Source organism: Oryctolagus cuniculus, chromosome 10, assembly GCF_964237555.1.
Source record: "Oryctolagus cuniculus chromosome 10, mOryCun1.1, whole genome shotgun sequence".
NCBI lineage: Eukaryota > Metazoa > Chordata > Mammalia > Lagomorpha > Leporidae > Oryctolagus > Oryctolagus cuniculus.
This window is the reverse complement of record NC_091441.1, coordinates 16,825,546-16,841,290: the sequence shown is the minus strand read 5'-3', so window position 1 is coordinate 16,841,290 and position 15,745 is coordinate 16,825,546. Positions and strand designations below refer to the sequence as shown.

The window sequence follows — 15,745 nt, the reverse complement described above, 5'->3', positions numbered from 1 at the left end:
CACCTTTTTATGTAAGTCCTTTCAGTGGGTGTGTAGAGATAGCTCATCATGGTTGTTACTTGCATTTCCTTGATGACTAATGATGATGAATACTTTTTTCTGAGCTTATTGGTTATTCATATATTTTCTTTTGTGAAGTGTCTGTTTAAATCTTTTGCTCATTTTAAATCAGGCTCTTTTTTTGTCTTATTATTATAAGTTTTTGAAACTTTTTTCTAATAAGTGTGAACAATGCCATTTCTAATTTGAGGCCTAGAAAGCTCTGGCAAATGATCAACAATGATTGAGACAGCTGCCAAACCAAGACAGAAATTCTGTTTTTAACAAGACTAGTGCTAGAGTGAACAGAAAAAATTGCCAACAGTGATCTGTACAGCTGGTACCTAATGCTTGCTTTGTTGATCATTACTTCTACAATCCAAAATAAGACCCATATATCCTTGGACCATCATTCTTTCATTTATAAAATAATGGGTTTGTATAAAAATAACCAAGCTGCTTTAAGTTTCCAACTTGTAAGTAGTTCCTTTGAGAAATGATAAATGGGCACAGTGATCCTTCAAAATATGGTATATTTGATGCTCAAATGATATGTTTTTGAAAGACAGACAGAGACAGATCTCCCATCTGCTGATTCACTCCTTAAATGCCTGCAACAGCCAGGGCTGGGCCAGGACACAATCAGGAGCCAAGTACTCAGTCTGGGTCTGTCTACCACATGGTTGACTTCTCCCAACTACATGAGCCATCGCCTGCTACACCCCAGGATGCACATTAGCAGGGAGCTGGAACCAGGAGCTGAGCTGGGACTACAACCTAGGCACTCCAATGTAAGATGTGGGTGTCCATGCAGCTTCTTAATTGCCACAGCAAACACCCCAAATTCTTTATTTTTAAAACTTTATCAGTGCTCCTGAAGTCTGAAATAAACCAAGACAGATGAAAGCGTTGTCCTTGCAGAGTGGCGGATATCAGCGTGTGCAGATGAACGCCGGGAGGTTATTCTCTGATGAATGGGCTCCAGATCAGTGGAACCGTTTGCCCAGCAGTTACAGCGATTCTTGGCAGTGCTGTGATTACAGCACACAACAATGCTGATGACACAAGCTCCAAGTCACATCCCATTATATATAATACCCCAAATAATTGCAGGAGCATCTTTCAACACAAGATTAGATGAATATATACAATGCATGAACACATAAATTCAACATTTCTATTTGTACTGAATCTTTCCTGTGGCAATATTTCTGCATTCTTTCAATAACACTGTCAACTTTTAAACACTTTATTAAAATAATCTTCCTTTAAAAGGAAAATTGCTTACCACCCAGATGCGCTCATAAACACATAGGAAATTAATCCTATCAAACACCTCCTGTGGCTAGAAGTGAACTTATTTTTTCCAAAAGGGGTGATAAGTGTGTTTGAGATAAACTTACTCCCAGTTCTCCTTTGTCACAAAGGGCACAACTTGAAAAGCTAACTCCAGGATCAGGGTTGTGCTGGCAGAGACTGGATAACAGTTTCAAATGAAGCAAACTGGTCTACATGGTGATTGAACCTGTAATTCTGATATCAAATCAGAACTATATTACTTTAGGCTAAAGGTCATTTGGCCAATACTCTTTAGATTTTATTGGCACATGCTCCAATCATCAGAACTTGCCAACTGAAACTATAAGGTTAGATATTATATGATGATAAAGTGGAGGTCTACAAAACATTTGCCTGGATCAGCACATCAGGAATATGACCTTCTGTTAAGTCAATAAGAATCAATATCACTTCCTCTTTGTTGAATGCCCAGGCCATGGTTCAAGAGTCTCCAGCGTTTTGTTGAAGTTAGCCCTTGGCTTCATCTTAGGTTTGAAGGACAAGGGCCAGGTAAAGACAAACCTACATCTGGAGAATGAGTGTCAGCATCAGTCTCTTTAGGTAAAATCTGACTGTCCACATGGATATGTTTTCCTAGGAAAACTGATTAATCAGGTCTTCCCTGGGCTCATTTTTGCTGTCCAGTGCATATCTGGAAGTAGTACTTCCTTCATCTCCATCTCCATTGCCACAATCCTCATTTTTCCCAACACTGAACTATGAAAAAGTTCATGCACGCAGTGAAGTCGAGCGATTTTTACCAAGAACACTTATTCACTCAAACCTCGGCCATACCATGAATATTTTACTCGCTGCTCCATCACACACCTGTCTGTCTATCCACCCCTCTACACACTCTTATTTCCTAATGTATTTCAAAGAAGATTGCAAGACATAAGTCCATAATCATAATTTTCAGCTCTTTCTCTTCCTCATCAGATTTTTGTCACAATTTTCATGAAGAGGTTTTTTTTAATACACCCTGCATGAATAATTTTAAAAAGGAATTTATACAGAATTCCAGAGCTAGAAACTTCCATCCAAACCAACCCAGGGCTCCCAATTCACTATCCATTTTCTTCTCTTTTGTTCCCATATGAAAGAGCTGGGTTTTTCCCAGGTTGATACTTGATTACCTATATTTTCCAAAAATTAGAAAGCTGAATAACTTTCAACAGAAGAAAAGTCTGCCATCTGTCCTTGATATTAAAGATCTATTTATATAGCTGGGAACATTCCTTGTCAAACAATGGCATTCTGTTTTTCTCTTTTTTTTTTTTCCTGATTTTGGATACTCTCCATACCACTTCCTTGCAAGTTTCAATTTTGACATAGAATTAGAGGATTAGAAAGACTTTAAAAGGTGACTTAAGAATTCCATCTAAATTAGTGGGCTGAGAAAAAAAAGTGTGTCTCTGTCCACTCCTGAAACACCACCAATATTTAAGTAAAGGAATTAAAAATATACAGGGGCACTTCAAAAAAGTTCATAGAAAAATTTGATTAAAAGATCAGTTTAGAGATGGCGTCACCTGGACCTCCAGCTGCAGCACGCGGGGATTTAAGACAATGGCCAAGAACAAATTAAGAGGACAGAAGTCCAAAAATGTATTTCACATAGCCAGCCAAAAAAATTTTAAGGCTAAAAACAAAGCAAAACCAGTTACTACTAATCTTAAGAAGATAAACATTGTGAACGAAGACAAAGTTAACAGAGTGAACAAAGCTTTTATAAATATACAAAAGGAACTTGCAAACTTCTCAAGGGGCCTTTCTCTGGAACCGTTACAGAAAGAGCTGATTCCTCAGAAGAGTCATGAAAATGAACCTGTTAATGTTGATGAAGCTACAAGATTAATGGCTCAGTTGTAATGCAGCATGATGTGATGGAATTCCCCCCCCAAAAAATTCAATAAATTGTTTTATACAATTTTATTTAAAAAAAAAAAAAGATCAGTTTATTCAAGAGTGTCAGTTTGTTAAGTCAACAACAGGAGTCACTGTGCACATACTCCTCATGTAGGATCTCTGTCCTTAATGTGTTGTACAATGTGAATTAATGCTATAGCTAGTACTCAAATAGTACTTTACATTTTGTGTTTCTGTGTGGGTGAAAACTGTTGAAATCTTTACTTAATATATACTAAATTGATCTTTTGTATATAAAGATAATTGAAAATGTATCTTGATGTGAATGGAATGGGAGAGGGAGCGGGAGATGGGAGGGTTGCGGGTGGGAGGAAGTTATGGGGGGGAAAAAGCCACTGTTATCCAAGAGCTGTACTTTGGAAATTTATATTTATTAAATAAAAGTTAAAAAAAGATCAGTTTATTTTGATGTAAAAATTGAAATCCATACATGGTTTTTTCATAATACACATTTTTATATAAACTTTTGGAGGCCCCAGCTGTAAAGTCAGAAGGCAGAAAGCAGGTGTAGGGAAGAAAGCTGACCATCGATGTCCAAGTGTGAGAGGTCTGACACTGGGCAGAGACATGAAACTCACGTGGCCAAGCAGAGGAGGCAGAAATCCACCTGCTCCCACACGAGGCGATGAAAAGTAGCAAACACGTTTGCAAAAGTTGGGAAAGACTCAGGGCCTTCATGCATAAGGCAAGTAGGCGTTGAAGACCCAGGGGTTACTTAAAAGACTACACTAGGGTACCCCAAGCCCCCCCCCCCAACACAGGAAATTAAGTAGTTTTTCTCCAAGAAAATGCCAGAATGCGTAAGTGGGAAAACGTCAGTGTCTCAGGTAGGAAACACCACACACAATGGGGAGAAAACATGAGGCAGGCTTTGGAAAACGGGCATGCCACGTAGGTCTCCACGCCACACGGGGAGGTACCATTCTCCTCTTTCCCTTCCTGCTCTTACGATGCATATACCCCAGGCTGTCTGGAGAAATCGAGATACCTGACAGAAAAGACATAAACACCACTGAGTGGGGTTTCCTCCAAGAAAAGATCAAGTGACCACCAAATCGTTTTATATACAGCAGGTAGCAAGAACACCCATGCACACACACAAGTCAGCTTTTGTTCTTAAAAATATTTATTTTATTTGAGAGAGAGGGAGAGAGAGAGAGAGAGAGAGAATCTTCCATCTGCTGGTTCACTCCCCAGCTGCCCACAAGAGATGGACTGCACCAGGTTGAAGCCAGGATCCAGGAACGCCATCATGCGCTGCCTTCCAGGTGTATTAGCAGGGAGCTGGGTCGGAAGGGAAGGAGCTGGGACTCAAAGCAGGCACTCCTGAAATGAAGAGGGGCCAGTGCTGTGGCATGGCCATCCCATATGGGCACAGAATCCAGGCCTGCTTTTCCACTTCCAGTCGAGCTCCCTGCTAATGCGTCTGGGAAAGCAGCAGCAGATGGCCCAACTCCTTGGGCCCCTGCACCCTCGTGGGAGACCCACAAGTTCCTGGAAGAAGCTCCTGGCTCCTGGCTTCAGATCTGGCAGTTGCAGCCATTTGGGGAATGAATCAGTGGATAGAGGATCTGTCTGTTGCTGCCTCCCTCTATCTCTGTAACTCTGTCTTTCAAATAAAAAAAAAAAAAATAAATCTTAAAAAAAAAAAAAGAAACAAAGAACAAAGAAGATATATAAAACAAAAGACACAGAAGAGTGCTTCCAAAAAATCCATCCTCGGGTGAGTGTTTGGCACAGTGGGCTGTCTCTTCCCCACCACCTACCCTGCCATCACCACCACCATCTCCCCCACGCCTCCCCCCACTGTCCCTCCTGCCACTTGGGATACCCACATTGTAATCATAGTACCTGCTTGAGTACTGGCTCTTCCATTTCCGATCCAGTTTCCTGCTAATGTATCCCGGGAGGCAGAGGATGGCCCGGTAGCCAGGTCCTGCTACCCAGGTGAGAGAGCTGGGCTGAGTTCCAGTCTCCTGGCCCAGTCTTGACTTCTGCAGGCATTTGGGTTCTCGCTCGCTCGTTCTCTCTTTCTCTCTCCTTCTACCTTTCAAGTAGATGAAAGTAAGTAAATATATATATATATATTTTTTAAATCTACCATTTGGTGCACACATTTAGCCTAGTGGCTAAGACATCAGGTAAAATGCCCACATGCTACATCCGAGTGTCTGGGTTCCTAGCTCCTGTTCCTGATTCCAGTTTCTTATTCATGCTGATTTTGGGAGGCAGCAAATGATGACCCAAGTACTTGAGTTCCTGCCACCCATGTGGGAGACCTGGACTGAGTTCCTGGCTCCCTGCCCTGGCCCTGGCCCTGGCCCTGACCCTGACCCTGACCCTGACCCTGGCTGGTGTGTGCATTTGGAGACTGAATCAGCAGAGGAAGCTTTCTCTCTCTGTGTTTATCTTTTTGTTTCTATCTCCCCCCTCTGTCTTCCTCTCAAACAAACAAATAAAAAGTTTATCATTCAGTTAGTCAAAAAGGGAAGAGAAAATAATATATACATAATAAAAGAACACAAAGATACAAAAAAAGCAATCAAAGACCATGAGGAAGTCTTGGCCATTTGAAATAAAATTGCTTGGGCCTGCACTGTGGCGTAGTGGGTAAAGCCACTGCCAACAGTGTCTGCATCCCATATGGGGGTCATTTTGAGTCCTACTTGCTCCACTTCTGATCCAGCCCTCTGCTGTGGCCTGGGAAAGCAGTAGAAAATGGTCCAGGTCCTTGGCCCCAGGGCCCTGGTGGGAGACCTGGAAGAAGTTCTGGCTCCTGGTTTCTGGACTGGCCCAGCTCTGGCCGTAGTGGCCATTTGGGGAGTGAACCAGTGGATAGAAGATTTTCTCTCTCTCTGCCTCTGCTTTTCTATAACTCTGCCTTTCAAATAAATAAATCTTTTTTTTTAAAAGAAATATGATTTCTGAAATAAGCTTACTAGAAGCATTAGAAAATAAAGATGAAGAAAAATCCCAGAAATCAGAACAAAAACCATCCAATAAACAATAGGAATAAAACATAATAAAATTTAGATCAATCCAGGAAGTCTAGTATCCAAATATTAAGAAAGAAAAACCATGGGAAATAGAAAGAAACAGGTGATCAAAATAATAATACAGGACATGTTCTTGATATTCAAGTACAGAAGTCTCAAGGTTGAAAGAGATCACCAGATATGCAAGATAATAAGTGAGAAAATAATATCCAGTCCAAGGACATCATGGTAACATTTCAGTTCACTGGAGACAAAGGGAGGTTAGAATGGGCTCTCAGAAAGGGGGACTGAGCCACAGTCAAAGGGAAGGAGACATCTCGGTAGCAGCACTGCATACTGGCCACAAGGGCCAGCTATATAATTCGTAGGGCCCAGTGGAAAATAGCATGTGGTGTCCATGTTCAAAAGTTGAGAATTTCAAGATGACGACAGCAGAGCACTCATCCAGGGTGAGGCCCTGGAACCGAGTGGCCGCGTACTGTTCAGCTACCAATCGTGCGGAGAGGTAAAGAGAAGACGCTGACTCTGCATGTACTTTTTCTTGGGAGATGTGCTCCAGCAGGACAAGGGATGAAGTCAAGAAAGAGGAAGCCAGGACCCAGCAAACCGGAGAACCTGGCACACAGGTCGGAAGCCGTAGCGGAAGAACAAACCTGCACAGCCTGTGGGGAAACTGTGATCCAGAGCGCAAGGTTTAGGCAAGAGGAGGGCACAGGAGCACAGGCGGAGAATCTCCAACAGTTCACTTGCTTGAGTCTGAGCCTGTTTCTCGGAGGATGTTCCAGGAAAGCTTATCTTGCATGTGTGCTCCGAGGGAGCCAGACCTCCACTGACAAGGAAAGGCTGCCAGAGACCAGCCCGAGTCAGAGTTTTGAACACATGCAGTAGGAAGTCAGTGCGTGAAAGCCTTGGCAAGCTGACTGTCAAGGAGGAATATTCTCAAGGGGAGTCTACCTTCCCATTGTCTAAATAAAGCCTTCTTCTGAGCAACTCCCAAGTGAACGGGCCGCACCACTGTGTCTACCAGCATAACCGGTCTAGACCGGAACAGGGAGACAGAGACGTTCAACAGTGAGGTATAGGGGAGGTGGGTGGAGCGGGCAGCCTTCCTTACAACACTCACCTCGTGGAGAACAGCCCACCTCGCAGAAGTGGGGGAGATCTGAGAGAGAAACCCTCAGGAAGGCCAGGCCAGGCATACTTAGCTCGTCCGTGTGACAGAGAAGATGCTCACGTCTCTCCCCATGGGAACCCATGGCCAGGGGAAGGAAGGTTCTCCCCCAACAGGTGTTGTTGGAAACAAGCCATGGCAATGTTTTGAAACTGGCTGTAAATAATGCCAGCTGAAAGCAATGTTTTTGTCTGTCATAGACAAACTCAAGTGCAACATTCATGGAACACACTGCAAAAAGGAGGGTGCTCACCAGCGTAGGAGTAAAAGGAGAGAACTACAAAGACGAAAAGAAAATGTGCCACCCAAGCTTAAGGAAGTTCTGGTTCCATAAATGTGTGGTCTGGGCGAATCCGGTGCTGCTATTCCAGAGTGGAGCATTTGCTGATAAGTCTGAGCCCTGCCCTGTCTATTTCGTCCCCAAGACCACCGCCCTTAACAAAGCAGTGAGGGTGGGAAGAGATGTGTACACGGTCCGCGGTGTTTAGTCTTTGGATTCATTTCTAGCAGTAAAATGTAATGTCAGCCTAGCCCACGTCCATCTCAGCCTTCCATTGCTTTCTCTACCTGCCTTTGTTCTGCCTTTGATTGTAGTTTGCCTGGTGACGCCCCACTTACATGTGTGAAAACAGCAGCAATCTTCTATTGGAAGAAACAAAGGAAAGACATAGAAGCAGCAGCTAAAGGACACAGAAAGGAATGACTTTGCTTTTCTGCTTCAAATTGACGGGGGTGGGGGTGGATGTTGAGATTTGAAATGATGTTTCCATTTCAAGCCCTGGTGGCTTATTTAACTTGGGTGGATTAATTTACTGTGGGTAGTATCCTGGTTGATCATCCATGGAGAGGTAATTTTAAAAATCTTTGACCTTGTCAGTTTGAGGGTCACTTCAGGTTTCGAGTGTTGTATCTGCTATGTCACCTCCAATTTTCAGGAATTTTTCTTGCTTCGAGATGTTGACCTTGGCGATTCTCAGTATTTATTACAGACACGTTTCTTCCTACTACAATTCTTCCATCCTTTAAAATCTTTTACCCATTTTTCCACTTGTAAAATACATCATATTTTCCAGAAAGGGACTTTACCTTTTGATAGCGTAGAGAGAAGAGGAAGAGAACTAATATGTATTACACTTAGCTTGTGCTCAACAATGCCCTAAGAACTTCATAAATGATCTCACGTAACACAACAACCAAATATGCACCACTGTTCCTTCCAACAAATCTGGGAAAAGGGGCTCAGCTTAGGTTAGGCCATACACCCAAAGACAAACAGAACAGAGATTCAAACCCAAGTCCAATTTCAAAGGCTTTTTGTTCTACCACATTTGACATTCAAATACCTCTGAATTTAAAATCCTCATAAAAATACACAGCTGTACTTAAAATATTTTATACTCACAACAAGCTTTTTCCATTATAGATTATTTTCCCAATGAGCTCACTAGAGTAGTGAACACTAAACTATCTACTTCTTTAGGAATTTAAATCTTAATTCTCTCCTCGACCCTTCAGACTGAAATACTCACTTCAGGATCTATTATGGACTGGATCGTTTCCCTTCCCCCAGAACACTCCTGCCCTATCTCTCCACCTAAATTCATCTGCTTATGTCCTAACCTTCCTTTGACAATTAAGACTTTGGGAAATAATTAGGTTTAGATGAGGTCATGGGGTGGGGGGAGGTTCTCATGGTGGGATTTGTGCACCCTGTGAGGGCACGGTAAGAGGACAGCCACTTGCAAGTCAGGAAGAGGGGCCCTCACTAGAACACAACCATGCTAGCTAGCACTGTCATCTGAGACCTCCAGTGCCCAAAACTGGGAGAAAGAAGTTTGCTGTCCAGGCCACATGGTCTATGATGTTTTGTTGTGGCAACCCTTGCTAATGCAGAGTTCTTTCGCATTCTGTCCAGGGCATGTACTCTTCAGACACTGTGTGAGTCGCTTAAATTCCTCCATGTTGTAATCCTCAATGGATATCCCAGGAACCACTTGATGGGCCAAGAGCTGAATCAAAAACGCAAAGATTTTTATTTCTTTTGCATATTTTAGGAAGGGTAAAGAGCTACTCACTAGAAAACTGCTCGGTAAAAGGTTACTGAGATTTGATATTCATAAATTAAAATGATCACTTCAGAGTTCACTAAATCTACATAGCAATGCCAAGGGACTCCATAGTAAAACTTGTAGTATGTATATATTTATGCAGATACTTAGAATCATATATTTTCAGGGGAAAAATGCTCCATTATGAGTTTTAATGGCATGAATGTATTTTTTGCTTTTTTAAGGAAAAAAAATAAGTATAGGGGCCAGCGTTGTGGCATAAGAGATAAAGCCGCTGCCTGCGGTGCCGGCATCCCGAATGAACACTGGTTCGAGTCCCAGCTACTCCACTTCCAATCCAGCTCTCTGCTATGGCCTGGGAAAGCAGTAGAAAATGGCTCAGGTCCTCGAGTTCCTGCATCCACATGGGAAGACCCGAGGAAGCTCCAGGCTCCTGGCTTTGGATCGGCACAGCTTTGGCTGTTGCGGCCAATTGGGGAGTGAACCAGTAGATGGAAGACCTCCCTCTCTCTCTCTCTCTGCCTCTCCTCTCTCTGTGTAACTCTGACTTTCAAATAAATAAAATTTTTTTTAAAAAGTATGGTACAGAGAGCCATGTACCCTTCACCTAATCTCTGCATTGATCACTTGTGACACAGCTATAGTACAGTATCAACACCAGAAAACTGACATTGGCACAATGTGTGTCCCATGTCATTTCATCCTACATGGAGATGTAACCACCACCATGGTCAAGATAAAAACTACACCAGCACTCCACACATCTCCTTCATGCTGTCCCTTTGTAATCCCACCCATGACAATCCCCCCCACTATCTCTAAGCCCTGACAACCTCTAATTTGCTCTAAACCTCTATCGTTCGGCCATTTCAAGAGTGTTGTGTAATGGAATCATAGTGTTGACTTTTTTCACTGAGCATAATGACCTTGAGAACCATCCAAGTTGTTAGCATCGGGTCCCATTGCACTGCAACAAATTACCACAAACTTAACGAATTAAAACAATACAAATTTATTATATCTATTATCTTCTACTTCTGCAGGTCAGAAATCCAAAATCACTTTCTCTGGGCTAAATCCAAGGTGTCAGCAGAGCCGTATGCTTTCTGGGGGCTCTAAGGAGAAATTTGTTTCTTGGCTTTATTCCAGCTTCTCTAGTTGCCTCTACTTACAGGGTGGCTGTATTGTTTTATATCCCTACCATCAACACACTTGCCTGAGAGGTTGAATTTCCCTGCATCCTTGTTGGCATTTGGTATTGTCACATATTTGTTTAAATTAATTAATTTTATGGAAAGGGAGAGAGAGATACCACTGGTTTACTCCCCTGATGTCCACAGGGGCCTGAAACTCAAGCCAGTCCCCCATGTGATTGGCAGGGACACAAGACTTGAGCCAGCACCTGCTGCCTTCCAGTGTGCACATCGATAGGAAGAAGGATCAGAAGCAGTGTTGCTAGGACTCAAGCCAGGCACTGTGATATGGGAAGCCTTGGCCATGGTGGGCAACTGAGTTTCCACTCATGCCTTAAACTGAGTGTTGATATATATATTGACCTCAACAATATTTTTTGGTTTATTAATTATGCTTTTGTAAATCACCCACAGGGTATGTAATACAGGTAAATCATCCACATATACATTTCCCATTTCCCAAAGTCCTTGTTCTGTCACACTTTGTCATCATCTACTGTTTCCCCCTGGGCCACAGGAGAAAGCAGGGTAAGAGGTTGTGGAGGTCTTTCACATAATTTAAATAAGATTATTTTTTAAACAATCGAAGATGCAATATTTAATACGTCATTTCTGATCTCCTAAAACACCTAATAAAAATCATCTCCTGTATCCCTTTAACAGGACAGTTGGCAAGGCTTTTTAATTGGCGACATCCTATTTGTTCATGTTTTTGTTCTTCTAATAACCCTGAAAGATTGGCAGAATAAGTTACAGAGATAAGATAAATTGGCAGGCCAGCGCTGTGGCTCACTAGGCTAATCCTCCGCCTTGCGGCGCTGGCACACCAGGTTCTAGTCCCGGTCGGGGCACCGGATTCTGTCCCGGTTGCCCCTCTTCCAGGCCAGCTCTCTGCTGTGGCCAGGGAGTGCAGTGGAGGATGGCCCAGGTGCTTGGGTCCTGCACCCCATGGGATACCAGGAGAAGTATTGGATCAGCGCGGTACACCGGCCGCAGCGGCCATTGGAGGGTGAACCAACGGCAAAGGAAGACCTTTCTCTCTGTCTCTCTCTCTCACTGTCCACTCTGCCTGTCAAAAAAAAAAAAAAAAAAAAAAAAAGATAAGTTGGCAGAGATAAAATTACCGGGGTTCAGAGGGGTTAGGTGATCTTTCCAGTGTCAAACAGTTACTGAGGACCAGATATTCCAACAGTAAACCCCACGAACGAACAGCAACTGTTTGAAATAAAAACAGCATGTGGTAGTAAAGCTAAAAATTACAATTAGAAATCTGAAAAAAAAATCAGGTGTCAGTAAACATACACTAATTCAAAATGACCGCTTCAACTACGGTTGTCTATTAAGGTTGAACAAAACAAATTTCTGATACATTCTCCTTCAAGACTAGAATGAAGAAAAGGAGAGTTCAAATTTGTTTCCTCTGCGCAGGAAAAGTCACTCCTCTTCCTAATAGGAGACCAGCTGAAACCACCGGGACAAGTCACGTGATATGGGTGAACGGCTCTCCTGGCCTGCCATTCCCCCCACATCACAGCTGGAGCTCAGGGGTGCAGCCATTGCTCGCCCTCTAAGACCTGTAACTCCGTGAAGAGACCAACGAGCACGGTGGAGATGGGAGCCAGCTGGGGAAGGCTTCTCCACGGGCTTATCTGTCATAGCGACTCACGGGGCAGAGGTTAACAAACAAAGGTGTGCCATGCTTCTCAGAATGATTTTCCAGCTCTGAACTTGCACTTGTGAAGGTACCTTCCCCAAAATTAATCATCTTGAAGTAATGGAGGTTACACTTTAGAGCTCTACCAATAAGACTCTTGATTTTCCTCCTGGGAGTAAGAAAAATGGGTTCCCTTGGGTTGAGCCAGTTCAAATGCCCGACAGAGTTAAACCAGTCCCCAATTGACCTCTCAGCCCCAAGAGTACATAGCCAGGGAGGAGAGTTCATTTTTAATATCCCAATTCTCCTAATCCATTATCCATGATAATCCATTGTGTCCCCTGGGTACTTAATCATCAAAGCCACCATAAACCTCTTTTTGAAGATCAAATGGTTCTTTAATCCATTTACTTAGAGCATCCTGAGTTATAGAAAATTAATCAGAAATATAAGTGGGCCACTATTCCAAGTTTCTCCCCGAGCCTGTTAACAAGGTAACAAATCGGCAATGGCTTATGTGCCAGGTGGGTCAAAATGTGGAACAAATCACCTAGGTCGGTTGCTTTTCCCTGTGCTCTGCCTCCTAACTTACCTCTCACTGGCTGCCGGCCCGCCTGCCTTCCCAGAGTCCCATCGATGAATTAACAAAACTCAGCCAGCCCGAGAGCTAATTAGACTTTAAACTTTCCAGTGAGGGTGCCATTAATTCTCATCTTCACTTCTGCTGCAGGTCAGCTGAACCCATTTACGGAAATCACCCTAGGTCTCTGAACTCTCAGAGAAGTAAGAAAGCAGTAATTTTCATTAAGCAAAAGCACTGGGTTCCAGGCCAAGTGTCCCTCTCCCCTGATTCGTGTCCTCTTCCCTCATTACCGAGGGGCTGTGTCAAATAACCCCCAAAATGGCCACAGACAGGGGTGGCCACTGGGAGGCCTCTTGACCTCAAGGAAGCTCAAGGTCACTACCGCAGCGCTCTCTACACTTCTCAGCCACTCGGTTAAGAGAGAGGATAATCACTTCTGAGCCACTCAATAAAAGAAATTTAGATTGCATATTAACTAGAAATGTTATACTAGCATTATCCTTTATAAGGATTTCCTTTGCCAGAGGAGCTGGATTAACGTGAACACAGAAAAACTCCTGACTCTGATCACGAGAAGAGGCTTTTTAATTATTCATCATGCGGTTCTTTGGCTAAGGGAGAAAAAAGCCACCTTCTAAATAAAAACCCATTCACAGCACGACTGCTGCAAAGACCTGCGTTTTCCATGTCCTTCCTGAATATCTACTCAGCACAAGGCCTCTGATGTGAAATCTATAGGAACCAGTACGGTTAGGATGGTTGTAAGACAAAGGATGATCAAATGAACCCAGGCACCCAAGGAGAAGGCCTGGCGACAAGGAGCAAGCAGCCCAAAGGGAGGCACAGTGCAGCTGGGCCAAGCGATGGGCTGCTCGGGATGAACTGGCCTCTCTGAGCTGGACCAGAACAGTTGTCACTCAACACCTCCTGCTGTCTGCCAAAGAGGGGCTCGCCCTGATTCAGGCTGCAAGCAAGGCGTAGACAAAGAAGGGAGGCAGGAAAGGCAGTGGCACGACCCTGACAAGCAGAAGAGCTCAATGCCCAGAGAAGGGCTGAGAGGGCAGAGCCTGGGCTTCAGGATCTGGATGAAGCACACAGCTGTTGAGGATGTCCCGTCGGACTCCCCCTCCCCAAAGCTGGGTGCTGCTCCAACCTTGCAGACCTGGCCTGGCCCTGGAGGGCTCAGGGGCTCCTTACACACTCACTACCTGAGTCTGTGGTCTCTCTCATGGGGCCTCAAAAAGACATGGTTGATGACTGCTAACGTGGAACGTTTGTGTCCCTCTAAAATTCACATTGAATCTCAAGTCCCTAAAGCGATGGCATTTGGAGGTAATTCACGTTAGATGAGGTCACGAAGGTGTGGCCCTCGTGATGTGAATGGTGGCCTTATAAGAAGACACTCCAGAGAGCTCACTATGCCTCTCCTCTCATCCCGTCTTCTTTTCCTCCTCTCTCCTCTCCCTGCCATGTGAGGACAGCAGGAATGAAGCCATTTCCAAGCCAGGAAGAGGGCCCCAGCCGGGGAACTGAATCGGCTAGCACCTTGATTTGGGATTTCCCAGCCTCCAGAACTGGGAGAAACAAATCGCTGCTTTTCAGTCTGTCTTTTGTTGTGGCAGCACAAGCCGACTGAGATGCTGACTCACTATGGAGAAGGGTCATGACAGAGGGCGTGTGTGGTACAGCCAAGAAGTCATCTGGGAAAGCAGGCAGGGTGAAACTGTATTGCCCACTGCACATGCATTCTGGCTACAGAGAGCAAACCTGTGTATCGGCTTCCTCTTCACTTGTGTAGCTTTCACCCCAGAGAGCAAGGCTCTGTGATTCCATAAGGCTAAGAATCAAAGAGATGATGATAAACCTACGGGAAGAGAGTCCAAGTCCAAGTTCACTTGGCGACATGGCTTTTCTGTTCATATTAGCACGCAGCCAATCTGTGGCCACACTGGCAACCCTCACAGGAGCCCCTCGCTCACTCCCAGGCTGCCCTTCCTGGAGGGCTTCTGGTGAAAATAGCGTCTTTACTCTATTCAAGTTCCTGCCATTAAAATACTTTCCAAGAAAGAGTGTGTCTCTCTTTGTGTCTTACAAGGATCTCATTTCAAACTCTAGTTTCTATCCCCTAATAACAACATGACTTTGAGCAAGAAATCGAACCATGTTGATTTATAAAATGGGTTATAATGCTAGGGAACTTCAAAAAGTTCATGGAAAAGTTGCATTAAAGGTTCTTCTGGTGCAAAATCATTCTGAAATCCATGCATAGTTTTTTCACAATACACATTCCCACGCACTATTTGAAGTCACTTTGTACCTTCTTCTTGGGCTCTTAGTGAGAATTTAATGAAATAATGCGTACAAGGCATCCTTGTTGCAAGGATCAGCAAAACGCTCACGTGATGTGCCTAAAAGGAAGAGGAGTGATATGGCAGTGGGACTGGAACGGAAGCTCTCCAAGACGCAGAGGGTAGCATGTGCCTTGCTCCCTTACAGGGAGTTCAGCCTGGGCATTGCAGCCATTCCCCTGAACCACTGCATCATCCAGCTGCCCGAGCCCATCTGCTTCTACTCTTGATTAAACGGCCAGGGGAAGATTCTCACGACAAGCAAATATTTTCTGGCTGTTGCCTAAAAGCAACAATTTTTTTATTATCACTGCTTCCCTTCCAATTGCTAGTGCTTTTAATGGAATTGCAGTAGTAATGTTGTCCCAAGGTGATGGGCTACTACGACTGAGTCATATCCTCGGATTCTGTTTCTTTTATTAAAC

General features: G+C 43.9%; 1 protein-coding gene across 1 annotated transcript; it reads left to right on the top strand.

Moving 5' to 3' along the window:
• Nucleotides 1-2,897: 2,897 nt before the first annotated feature.
• Nucleotides 2,898-3,334, top strand: LOC138844015 (ribosomal biogenesis factor-like). The gene has a single exon (XM_070050088.1). The coding sequence runs from the start codon at nt 2,947-2,949 to the stop codon at nt 3,247-3,249; it is 303 nt and encodes a 100-aa protein (XP_069906189.1). The 5' UTR covers nt 2,898-2,946; the 3' UTR covers nt 3,250-3,334.
• Nucleotides 3,335-15,745: the final 12,411 nt, after the last annotated feature.